General features: G+C 38.1%; 1 protein-coding gene across 2 annotated transcripts; it reads left to right on the top strand.

The window, feature by feature from the left end:
* Positions 1-396: 396 nt before the first annotated feature.
* On the top strand, positions 397-11,551 carry gnb4a (guanine nucleotide binding protein (G protein), beta polypeptide 4a). Of its 2 annotated transcripts, none has more exons than XM_055202713.2 (10): positions 397-518; positions 3,019-3,124; positions 4,080-4,118; positions 4,500-4,606; positions 5,079-5,142; positions 5,748-5,910; positions 6,032-6,098; positions 7,079-7,280; positions 7,557-7,773; positions 7,869-11,551. In XM_055202713.2, the coding sequence occupies exons 2-10, from the start codon at positions 3,068-3,070 to the stop codon at positions 7,973-7,975; spliced, it is 1,023 nt and encodes a 340-aa protein (XP_055058688.1). In that variant the 5' UTR covers positions 397-518; positions 3,019-3,067; the 3' UTR covers positions 7,976-11,551. The 2 variants fall into 2 exon arrangements, with proteins under 2 accessions (XP_055058688.1, XP_055058687.1); XM_055202712.2 differs by lacking the exon at positions 397-518 and adding an exon at positions 1,512-1,701.
* Positions 11,552-11,642: the final 91 nt, after the last annotated feature.

The raw sequence follows: 11,642 nt of genomic DNA, 5'->3' as shown, positions 1-11,642 counted from the left end.
GTCTGTGAATATGAACAATTAACAGGAAGCAGTTCAATGAATCACTTAAAATAAATGTGTTGACAGTGCATTACATGAAAAAGCTATCCATTTTAATAAATTATTGACAGCCATTTGTTATGTGGTGATCTAACAATCAGAAACCGTTCATGCATTTTGTTCAAACATACAGATAATCTAAACAAAGGGTTAATTATTAAAGGCACAGAACAAAACTCATTCATTTTCTTAACATATACTCGGTAGTGACATTGACAAATTGAACAGATGGTGACATCAATACTGTCTCTTTAAGACCTCATCCTTCCACTTTCAATACACAGCCTCCCCCATCCAACCCCACCTTGTCACCACTATGAGCAGCTCTCAGTGTAGATGCACTGGTGGTTTACTAAAGTGCCCACTGCTTATCCAAGTGACAGCACTCAGATCAGCACAAACCAGCACACTACAGAGGGAGCCGTGTGCTTCCACTGACCAGCCTTGCATTGAGATTGGTGACTTAACCTACACAATAGGTAAGCCTTGATGTCACTGAATAATGGTTTTGTTACTTTTTTATTTAAGTACTTTAGCTATAGATCAACAAGATAAATTAATTTTATCTAAACAAAAAATAATAATAAGTGTAGTAACCACTGTTTTTATGTGTATATTGATTAGTTTTGGTTACTGTTGCAAAATCATGGTGGCTACCATGGTTTAACTATGGTAAACAGTACTTTTTGGTTTTATTTGTAGTGGTTAAATATCGTAAGGGGTGGAGTTTCTTAACCCATGGCATGCCATATATTTTATTCTAAGCATTAAAGTCTAAATAATCTTGTTTCTCTTTAAATATTACACAATTATTTATTTTAACAGTAAATGTAAAATAACTTAATCCAAACTATTAATTTTTAACTAGTATTGCTACTGAAATTGACAGTTTATTTGACACATGGCAAACATGCACTCATTTCATATGGCTTTGCATAGGTAACTTAGTAGGCTAAACTGTGACCTTATTATGTGAGAGGGTCCGGTTCACTTCAAAATTAAATTAGTACATGAAGCTTTGCTGAACAACTTACAGTTCAAGACCCCTTTAAACATTACGCAATTATGGACAATACTATTGTAAACATCTATGTTTTATAATACAGTTTTTCTTTCAAAAGCGTTGGAAATTTTATATAAATTTTCCTCTTAATGCTCATATAAGTCATATGCACTAATATATGTTACAAATCAAAGGCCTTTGACACTACATCCAAACGTATCAAACTACTTAAGTCATTTTGATAATTGAGGAAGCTGATAGCCAGAACCACTTTAAGCGCGGGGGTGACACGTTTGGATCGCCACCTTTAAAATTACGCTCTGTAGTTGAAAAGGCAAAATATGTCATTATAATATATAATATCATGCATTAAAACATACATTCTAATAACTTTTCATCTATCTACATTAAATAACTTTGGTTAAACAATACTTTAGCTTTCGTTCTCCCCTTTACCCAAATGTTGCCATGCTCTCAATATCAGTATGGGTGTGGTAATCGTACTGTGAATTGCCTTGAATCTCGTAAATTTGGCGCCCGAGGCCCTGTTTTGGATGTAAATAAGACGAAATGAACAAGTTAATATTTTGAAACGATTACTTAGCGCATAAGGACATCGTTACGTACGGCACGAGGAATTAGTAGTGTTGTTACAGCAGGTAATGTGTCAGTGTTTGTGTTGTGCTCTGTAGTAACTGACATGATACATTCACAGCTCGCTAGCCTCTTGCTAACCAAACCATATCATAACGTATCTCTTTAATTCGCTCAACCGATTATAAATATGCAGGATAAGGTCATTTTACACAGCTTGTCGTGCAAATGGTGAAGTAGATAGATGTTTCTGTGTAGTGCAACATGTGGTTTTAAATCTGTTATAGTTGATTAGCTTTGAAGTGTAGCAATACTCTCGGCATTGAAAGGATAATCGTATAATTAAAACTGCTGTATATTAAAATAATGAAAGCTTACTAAGTAAACAGTCAACATCGTGTAAACGTGATATTTTATGTCGTGGCAGTTTTTTAAGTGTCAAAGGCTTGACAAAAGGAAATAATAGATTAAGAAGTGTTTATCAGATTATAAAGCTACATATTGTTAAGTTAGATGTATTTTATATAGTCGGAGCGAAATATGCTCGAATGGTTGACATTTTTATTATATTTACTATAGTATAGTGTTGTAAAATGACATTAGTCATTGCCTGCTTTTCCTGTATTTTGTATTGGTAGGGTTGGGACCAGCGGTCTTCCTGTTTTTAGCAACGTTGCTTGTAGTCATGCCACTGTTGTTCCCTAAAAACCTTCATGCCGAAATGTACAAATTTCACATGCTTAACAAAGGTCAGAGTTGTCTTTAGGGGTATTCCCATTTTGTGTCAGAGCACAAATGACAAGTTTGTCAATTAATTTGTTGCCCTGTGTGAGTATCGTAGTGTATTTAGTACTGCAATAACACCAGAAGCTCAATGGCAGCTAGTTGTTATGCTGGAATAACTGTTGGAGTAACTATTTGCATATGGCCTTTGAATGGACCTCATCTTTTGCATCCATGCTTTGGGAAGTCACGCACGGTGTGACGCTAAAGGTTTGAGCGTTGTAATCTGTTGATGGTTTATTTAAGTTGGTGTTGACTATATTTTTAGGAAAGTCGACCTTTAGGCGGTGCCAAGCAGTGCTGCCCCTCATTAAACAAAGGAGCACACCGTGCCCGGCTCTACAGTTGGCACTGCTATAGCTGGAGTGTTTGGTTTCTTTACAGCCTAGTGGAAACACTTACAACACTTTCTCTGTATTCTATAGGACCTGTCTGAGTTTAGTCTATGGGACATCTGATCTAAAGTGTCTTAATGTATGAAAATTGATCGTTTAATGTATCTGTAGTACAGCATTGTGATGAGTGCCTTTAATTTGTGGTCCACCACTATTTCTTCTTGATACATAACTTTTAAGTGACTTTATGCTCATGTGTTGCAGGTCTTTGTCAGTATTATTAAGCAGAAGGGAGTGAATTGCTCAGAAGATCATGAGTGAGCTGGAGCAGTTGCGGCAGGAGGCGGAGCAGCTGCGCAATCAGATCAGAGTAAGACCTTTTTTGCTCTACCACGCCATTTTTACACATAACTAGCACCAGATTTATTGGTATAGCATCAGGACAGTAGTCCAACCCAAGCTGAATAACTGGCAGATCTGTCTGCATTTTGAGATTATCAGCCTGATAACTGTGCTGCGCCTGTATGGCTGATCAGTCGAAGGGCAAGTTCTCCCTAGAAAATATTTGTGACCCTGTCTGTGAAATCCAGGCTGAAGAATATCAAAATTAAAGGTTATATTTTTAAAGAATGTCCTTTACATTATTAAAAAAATACTTAAAAGTAGTGATGCACCGATGTATCGGCCGCCGATATTTATCGGTCGATTTTTGATGAATTTGAAACCATCGGCAATAGCACGAGAAAGGCCGATACCGATTGTTTATTAATTAACTGCATAAAGAAATCCATTATATGTAAAAAAAAAAAAACGAGTTAATGTTGTTAATAAAATAAATGCTGAATAGCAAAAACCACCTTTGAAGGTTGTCATGCTGTCTTATTATATTTGGTTGAGCTTAATTTCTGCCTCTCTTATTATGTTGGTCAGTTGAATGTTAATTAGATGCAATCCATGTTCAGTAAAAATAATTTGATGCAGAAATAAACTAGCAAATAGACCAACTGTATAGTATTGTATACAAGTGTTTAATATCGGTATTGGTATCGGCAGGAAGTTGTCTGTTTAAATCGGTATCGGCCCAAAAAATCCTATCGGTACATCCCTACATAAAAAGCACCAAATTCAATGTGTACAAGAGCACAATGAAAGCAAAATACTTTAAAATAACTATACAAATCCATTCAGTGTCCAGCTTTTTGTATTCATTCAATACATAGTTTGGGCTAAATGTTCTCATACACTTCCCATGTGTTACGTTTACATTTCCTTGGCCGTAATCTGTAGAATGGCATACCCTTGACATGCTGCTGTTCCCATTGCAGGATGCCAGGAAAGCATGCAGCGACTCCAGCCTGTCCCAGGTAAGCAGCTGTGCCACCATCCCTGCTGTGTCCCATCTTTGGACTAGGAGGTTCCCACTCCTGTTTTCTGAGCTCAGCACAGACATGCAAATCGGCCACTGACGTAAACATGCTGAACATGCACTTAAGTGCACTAAAATATTAAACGCACTCCTACATGCCTAGGCCTCCATCAAAATTTAAACATCAGCCCACGCCCTGCTGATTGTGTGACTTGTTTAACTTGTTCGTTTTAGTATTTCAGTCATTTGCCTGGTCAATATCATTCCCAAACCTTTAAATCAACTAGTAGCACATTAGAGCAACAGCATGACTCGTATTTATGAACCACGTCCCGCTTGCTTTATAATGTCATTCTAAGATAAGACTTTTGTGTGTTAGATTACGGCTGGTCTGGATTCAGTGGGAAGGATCCAAATGAGGACGAGGCGGACACTTCGAGGCCATTTAGCGAAAATCTACGCCATGCACTGGGCTACTGATTCCAGGTCAGTTGATGGAGAAAGAAAGCAGGTGGGAGCTGGAGGATGGGTTCTCTCAGAGAAACCCTGCAGCTCTGTCAGTGTACACTCAATGAATAATACAGCAGGCCTCTCACAACTCAGGGGTGTTCTGGGATTATGCAGGCTGCCTCCTGCTCCAGTCTCTCTTTTCCTCCCTTCTTTTCTCCCTCTATCATTCACTCTTTCTCCATCTGTGCATCCCTTCTAGTGCTTACGATTGTTAGATGGAGCAGGCTTATGCCCATAGCTCCTAGCAGTGTGCTTGTGTAAAGATATGGAGCATTCTCACAATAATGTATATTAAACATTACATCTCATTGAAAAATTGTTCGAGGTTGGAACAGAGGCCATGATTTTACTCACTAGAAACTTACTTATGGTGGGTAAAGGAAAGCATTAAAGTGTTTGAATTAGGAACACTGTTTTACTCTAACTTGTTTTGTTTTTAAACCTCAAGGTTACTAGTAAGTGCCTCTCAAGATGGCAAACTCATCATTTGGGACAGCTACACCACAAACAAGGTACGTTTACCCCAGCAAATGACTGGATGTTACCGTAAGTTATGTTTGGGCAACAAAAGCTGTTTGTTTATGTTAATGCCGCTAAAAAATACTTTTTTTAGGGCCGTCAAAAGATTAATCGCGATTAATTGCTTACGAAATAAAAGTCTTTTTGCATAATTTATGTGTGTGCACTGTGTGTAATAATTTTTTATATCTAAAAACTCACATGTTAAGAAACATTTACTTGTATGTATATTTATTTATATATATTTTGATATATTTATATTGTAAATAAAAAAATACCTAAAAACATTTTTCTTAAATTCATACATGTATGTGTGTATTTATATACATGTAATACACACAGACACACACACACACACACACACACATATATGCAAACACAAACTTTTATTTTTTATATGTAATTCATTGCGATTAACCTTTTGACAGCCTTACTTTTTTTTTAAGAGAGGATGTACAATAAATGCATAAACATTACTGTATTAGGGTTTTTGGACCTATATAGACTACAGAGTGAGCTCCCCCTCATGGCCACTTCAACAACTCATGGTACCATCTATAAATTCAAGTAAAGGAATTGTTTTTGCCGTTTATTTCAGATGCATGCCATTCCCTTACGATCATCATGGGTGATGACTTGTGCATACGCTCCATCAGGGAACTACGTAGCCTGTGGAGGCCTAGACAACATCTGCTCTATCTACAGCCTTAAAACCCGTGAGGGCAACGTCAGAGTTACCAGAGAACTGCCCGGACATACAGGTAAACATAACACACAAGGACTAGTCAGGTGTTTTACCCTGGATCCTTAATCTGTATAGGTTTTAGGTAGTGAGTCCAAGGGGAAAATACAATAAAGTGTATTGTCTTTGTTTCTTACCAGGTTATTTGTCTTGTTGCCGTTTTTTGGATGATAGCCAGATAGTTACCAGCTCTGGAGATACCACTTGGTGAGGCATCTCATTTTACTGCAGTATTTAAATACATTTACTTGCATATTTCATGACTTTATGATAAAAAGACCCCAAAGTCAATTTGAGTGAAAAACCAATATGGGGTTTTTTTAGCATCAAGAGAGCAGGTTAGTGAATGACTAATTTAAAGAGCACCTATTGTCGGATTCACGTTTTTACATTTTTCTTAGGTGTGTGAGTGTGTATTAGTACATGTTAATGATATGCAAAAGGTACATGGCCCAAAGTAAATGATGACGCAAGTTATCATCTCCAACGTAAATCTCTTTTCTTGGACTATAACAAACCCACGGATTGTAGGCAACAGTTTACTTCCTGGGATTGGTGATGTAGACAAGATCGACATTATCATAATTCCTCCCGCTTCGGACTCGGCCTGTAAAATAACTCTTGTTAGCAACCAAATTTTTCAAACATTGTAAGGAGTGTCACGTTTCCGGCTGATGTCAGAGGTTTTCAGGCCAATCGCAACGTACAGATTAGCTGGCCAATGTTTTTCAAATCTGTGCGTTTCAGAAAAAGCGTGAAATCTAGATCTACAAAAATGTACGGTATGTGGAAATACTGTGTTTTTTTTAAACCATGAACCACGTGAACGCATTGTATTATACCAAATACACAAAATAACCTTGCTTTTTAGCAATGAAATAGGTGCTCTTTAATGTCTATGTGTACAGGAGTGTAGGTTATATTCTTTACATTATGGGTGATAATAACATATTTGCCTGACCATAGGGCATGGAAAAGTAGTTTAGTTGGAAATTAGTAGTTAAAGTTAAAAATAGTAGGAGCCACTGCCAATTCGTTGCATCAGAGGTCGAACATGCAGTCAGGAGACGGTAATTCAAATGTGATCTGTACCCACTTATTGCTTATTAGCAAATCTGTTACAACTACCAGGCACACATTATATAAGAGTGTTGTACTGAGTGTGACCCGACTGTCCTCCTCTGCAGTGCGCTGTGGGACATTGAGACCGGTCAGCAGACTACCACGTTCACAGGGCACAGCGGAGATGTGATGAGCCTGTCCCTCAGCCCAGACTCCAAGACCTTTGTGTCGGGCGCCTGTGACGCGTCCTCTAAACTGTGGGACATCCGAGACGGAATGTGCAGACAGTCTTTCACCGGACACGTGTCTGATATCAATGCAGTCTGTGTGAGTGTCAAAATAAAAAGTCATAATCGGTTTCTGATGTTGAATGGATTGCTAATGTTTTACTTTGGTTACATGTTTTGGTAACGCATATAGATTGAACTATGCATATAGTTTGAATATTCATTTGTGAGTCACTATAGATTCTTGGTTAATGATAACAAACTTAAACAAAACAGTACTTTTATGGCATTTTACAATGTATATATTAAAATTAGTAGGTGCAATAGTAACATGAACCAATGATTAACATGCCAAGTGGTTTTGTGTTTTTATCAGTTCTTCCCAAATGGTAATGCGTTCACCACGGGCTCTGATGACGCCACATGTCGGCTGTTTGACCTTCGTGCAGACCAGGAACTGATGATGTACTCTCATGACAACATCATCTGTGGCATCACCTCTGTGGCCTTCTCCAAGAGCGGCCGCCTGCTGTTGGCTGGCTACGATGACTTTAATTGCAATGTGTGGGACACGTTAAAGGGAGAGCGTGCAGGTCAGTACTTTGTAACAGTAACACGTGGGTAACCATATCGGCATTGACCAGTGTTACTATTACAGATTTTAACTGTGTTTCTCTTCCGTTTGTAGGCGTACTGGCTGGCCATGACAACAGGGTGAGCTGTTTGGGTGTGACCAGTGATGGCATGGCTGTGGCCACTGGTTCTTGGGACAGCTTCCTCAGGATATGGAACTGACCTCACTGGGCGGGACTCCGGGGAGACACTCTTTCCAATCACAGTCACTGTAGTGTACCGCTGCCACACAGGACCGCCCCCTTTACTTCTTCCTCCTACAGATGGCCTGGTTTTCTTCATCTTCTCTTTCTTAGACCACACTATCCTTCCATTCTGCAGTCAGTCAAAGAGATGAGGACTAGTACAGAAGACCCTCCATTGGTTTCCTCTCTCTGTGTGTCTCTAGGGCTTCATGTCGGACTCGAGAGGTGGGGGACAGCCTGTATTGTATATATCCGCTATACTTTGTGCTTGTATGTATAACATATGCACTTCTGACAGTGTTTGGATGTTCTGGTGTGTGGATACTGGTTGTGGGTGTCTTGACTGTCCCCGTTTTCTTTTCCTGCTTAAAGATTTTCCATTTTTCTGATCAGTTATATTTGCCACGCATTAGTCAAATGTCATGAACAGAAGGACTAGTTGTGTAGTGATGAACGTGGGGCTGACAAAGCATTGTAGGCCATTGGGTCATAGATTTTGCATCAGTGTTCGACGTCTAAAGGGATAGTTCGCTCCAAAATGAAAATTGTTTACTCTGCCTCGTGTTGTTCCGAACGTTCTTGATTTATTTTTTTTATAAACAAGTGAATGGTGTCGATCACTAACAACCTGCCTAACTTTTGTGTTCCACTGAAGAGATTTTTAGTTTTGGGTGAACTAGCTTTAAGTTTAGTTCGTGTCGGCATGACCTGTCTGTTGGTCTGTTCCACCATAAATGGTTGGTAGTGTGTAGTTATGAGAGAAACTGATATAACTAAGCTCATATTTGCCATCCTTTAAACCTGACAAAAAGGTTTGGCTTGTTTAGTGTACTAGATTATTACTGACTGTTGAAGAGAAATTAGCATCAACCCATATTTCTTGTCCTATGCCTATATTGTCACTAAGGCTCAAATGAGTTTCTTTCCATTTCAAGCCAACTGGAGAGACATATTACCGATTTATGTTTAAGGATAAAAGTTGTGAGCATGGCCTTGATGCTTTGGACACCTCTTTCCACTAAGAGTCAGCAGGCTGAAGGTGCAGCCTAATGCTTAACAAGAGACCTTGGCTAATGTCAGTCTGACTTTCGGCATTGTCGTCTGCCTTCCCATACACTATTTTTAACACCTGCCCATTTCTAGCTAGGACTGTATGTGTTCGCAATAGATTTAACCAGTTAGACACCGATCCTGAACATATTTTTAAATTAATTTAGTGCTTTGGCTTTTCGGCAAGTAGGCTGAAAACACATGGTTTTAGGACCCAAAGCTACACTGTGCGTGTTTTTCACAAATGTGAGTATTGAAGATTTAGTGCCCTCTGCCTGTGCCAGAAAAAAAATGTTAATGAATGAGATGGCAAGCAAGCCTTAATGTCTTTCACTTGAACATTAAGTAATGGTAATTTTGTGCCAATATAGAGGAACTCAGTCAACAATGACTGGTTTCGTGAGTGTATTATAAACTGTATTGATGATGCCGTTTTGCTTTTAATTCTACACACTGCATTTTGGGCATTTTCCAAATGAATTTCTGATGTATTAAGAATACTTGCTTTGATTATCCATATAGGATTGCATTCACTGTGAATGGATTTATCCTGTTTCATGTCTTCATCTCCTGACATTACTGTTCATCAGATAAACTTTTGTTAAGCAGCCATTTTAATGTTTTATTAATCACACAGTCACAGTTGTGCCATGAAAGGACATCCAAACAAATAGTGATGTTCATCGGGTGTTGTTTTTTTTTGGGTGTTTACAATATTTAGATGCTAAAAATGGTACATGAAGTTGAATTGGCATAATGTGAAGGTATAACGTTTTAAACTGAAATGATTCAACCACATTGTGGTTTAATACAGATAACAGACTTTGCACAGAGATGGTCGCAAAGTGATTTCTGTTTCAGTATTTTCATTCTAACAAGAAATTATATTTTTAATTGTACTAATTTTATGTGTTTGTGAAGGTATAAACATGTTGCCCATACAATCAAAATCAGAATAACAGCTTTTGCTGAGATGTCCTTAATGATTTTTCCAGGGGATATCATAATGATTTGTGAGTACCTGTTTTCTGTGGTAATTATTATGCCACAAATGTATTGAACCTTGAACATCTTTTTAAAAGTTCAACCAGAAAAGTCCAAAACTGCAGTGAACATAGCCGTAAGGAGCAAGCTCCAGACTATCCTATGGATATTTCAGCTAGCTAACTGAGCCTTATCCTATGGATAAGATCAAACACTGTGCTAGCGAGGCCACAGTGACTCTGAAGAAGAAGAAATCGGCTTGCTGCCTTGATACTGTTTACGAAAAACACCCTAACGGTTTCTCACTGCATATCGAAGTATGAAAAATCCAAATATTGCCCTTTATGAAGTAGTAAAAACGAAACTGAAGGTTTCGACTGTGAAAATGATTTAAAATCTTAGATGTTTAACTATCATATTACAACGATGTGGCTTCTGTAAAATCCAAATCTTTTTCAATCAGCATTTTTATTTACAGTAGACACTCAGCAAGTAACCTGTGATGAACCCTGAATATTTATATTTGACTTCTTCAACATTCGTTTTCCATATGTGTTGGCCTCACTGTTAGAGGAAGTGAGCGCCTGCGAGAGCTTCAGTTTTCTCAATCGGAACTAGGCCGTGGTTGTTTTTGCTGAGGTGTTTGTGCTGTCAAACCTATCGAAATTACTGCATTGTTACCCAGAGGAAGATTTCCTCATCGCAGCAGTTCACATCAATCACGTGATCACAGTACTAAAAAGAAGCGCTCTGCCCTAAGCTTTAAAAATGAAAGTATTGCGAGGTATTGCAGCCTACATTTGCTGTGGCATGATCACAGATTCAGGGGTGTTAACTTTGCACTCGGTGCAAAGTAGCACCTCAAACAGCAAAATATTTGTTGTGTCAGTGTGTTTTCACTTGTTACATTTTGGGCACAGCAGGAATATAAAGGTTTATAAACACAGATGAACAGCAGCAGCACACAGAAAACCGAAGTGCATTCTTCCAAGCATTTTAAGAGACTCACCAACCATCAACACTTGTGAAATTGTGGCTTACCAAAAAAGAAAGTTTGTGTAATTCATAGTGGTTTTGATGTATTTTATATAGATTCCAGCGATTAGATATAGTCAAAATGTGGAGATTCAGTTAAATGTGCCTGTAAATTACAAAACGAATGAACCTTGCTGGCTTAATGGTGGGCAAACATTATCCTACATATGCTGTAACTATGATTAAAGACCAAATAATTTTGTTTTTCATTAACTTTTGCGGTTCTGTCCCACAAACGTATACTTATATCAGGGACAATAGCGTAACTGCCTCTTCACTCTTAACACACATTCCTCTTAATTTAACTGCTTTGTTATTGAAAACAGATTTTATGGCATCATGTTGGTTCAGAAAACAATGATCACTTGCTATGGGATCTTTTAAGTCTTTTTTAACACCCGGAAATTTATTTGTACTTGTAAAGTGGCAGTGACACCTGTTACTATTTGTTCTCATAACCAATAAAGGCTTTTCATCAAGGAGACTGTTTGTAATGATACTCATTATTGAACATAATGCAGCTAGTGACATTACCTACATTGAATACTGAATTTAAATATTTAATGATATGACAA

Source organism: Misgurnus anguillicaudatus, chromosome 2 (assembly GCF_027580225.2).
Source record: "Misgurnus anguillicaudatus chromosome 2, ASM2758022v2, whole genome shotgun sequence".
Lineage (NCBI taxonomy): Eukaryota > Metazoa > Chordata > Actinopteri > Cypriniformes > Cobitidae > Misgurnus > Misgurnus anguillicaudatus.
Note: the sequence above shows the minus strand (reverse complement) of the source record. Positions and strands in the feature narration are given on the sequence as shown.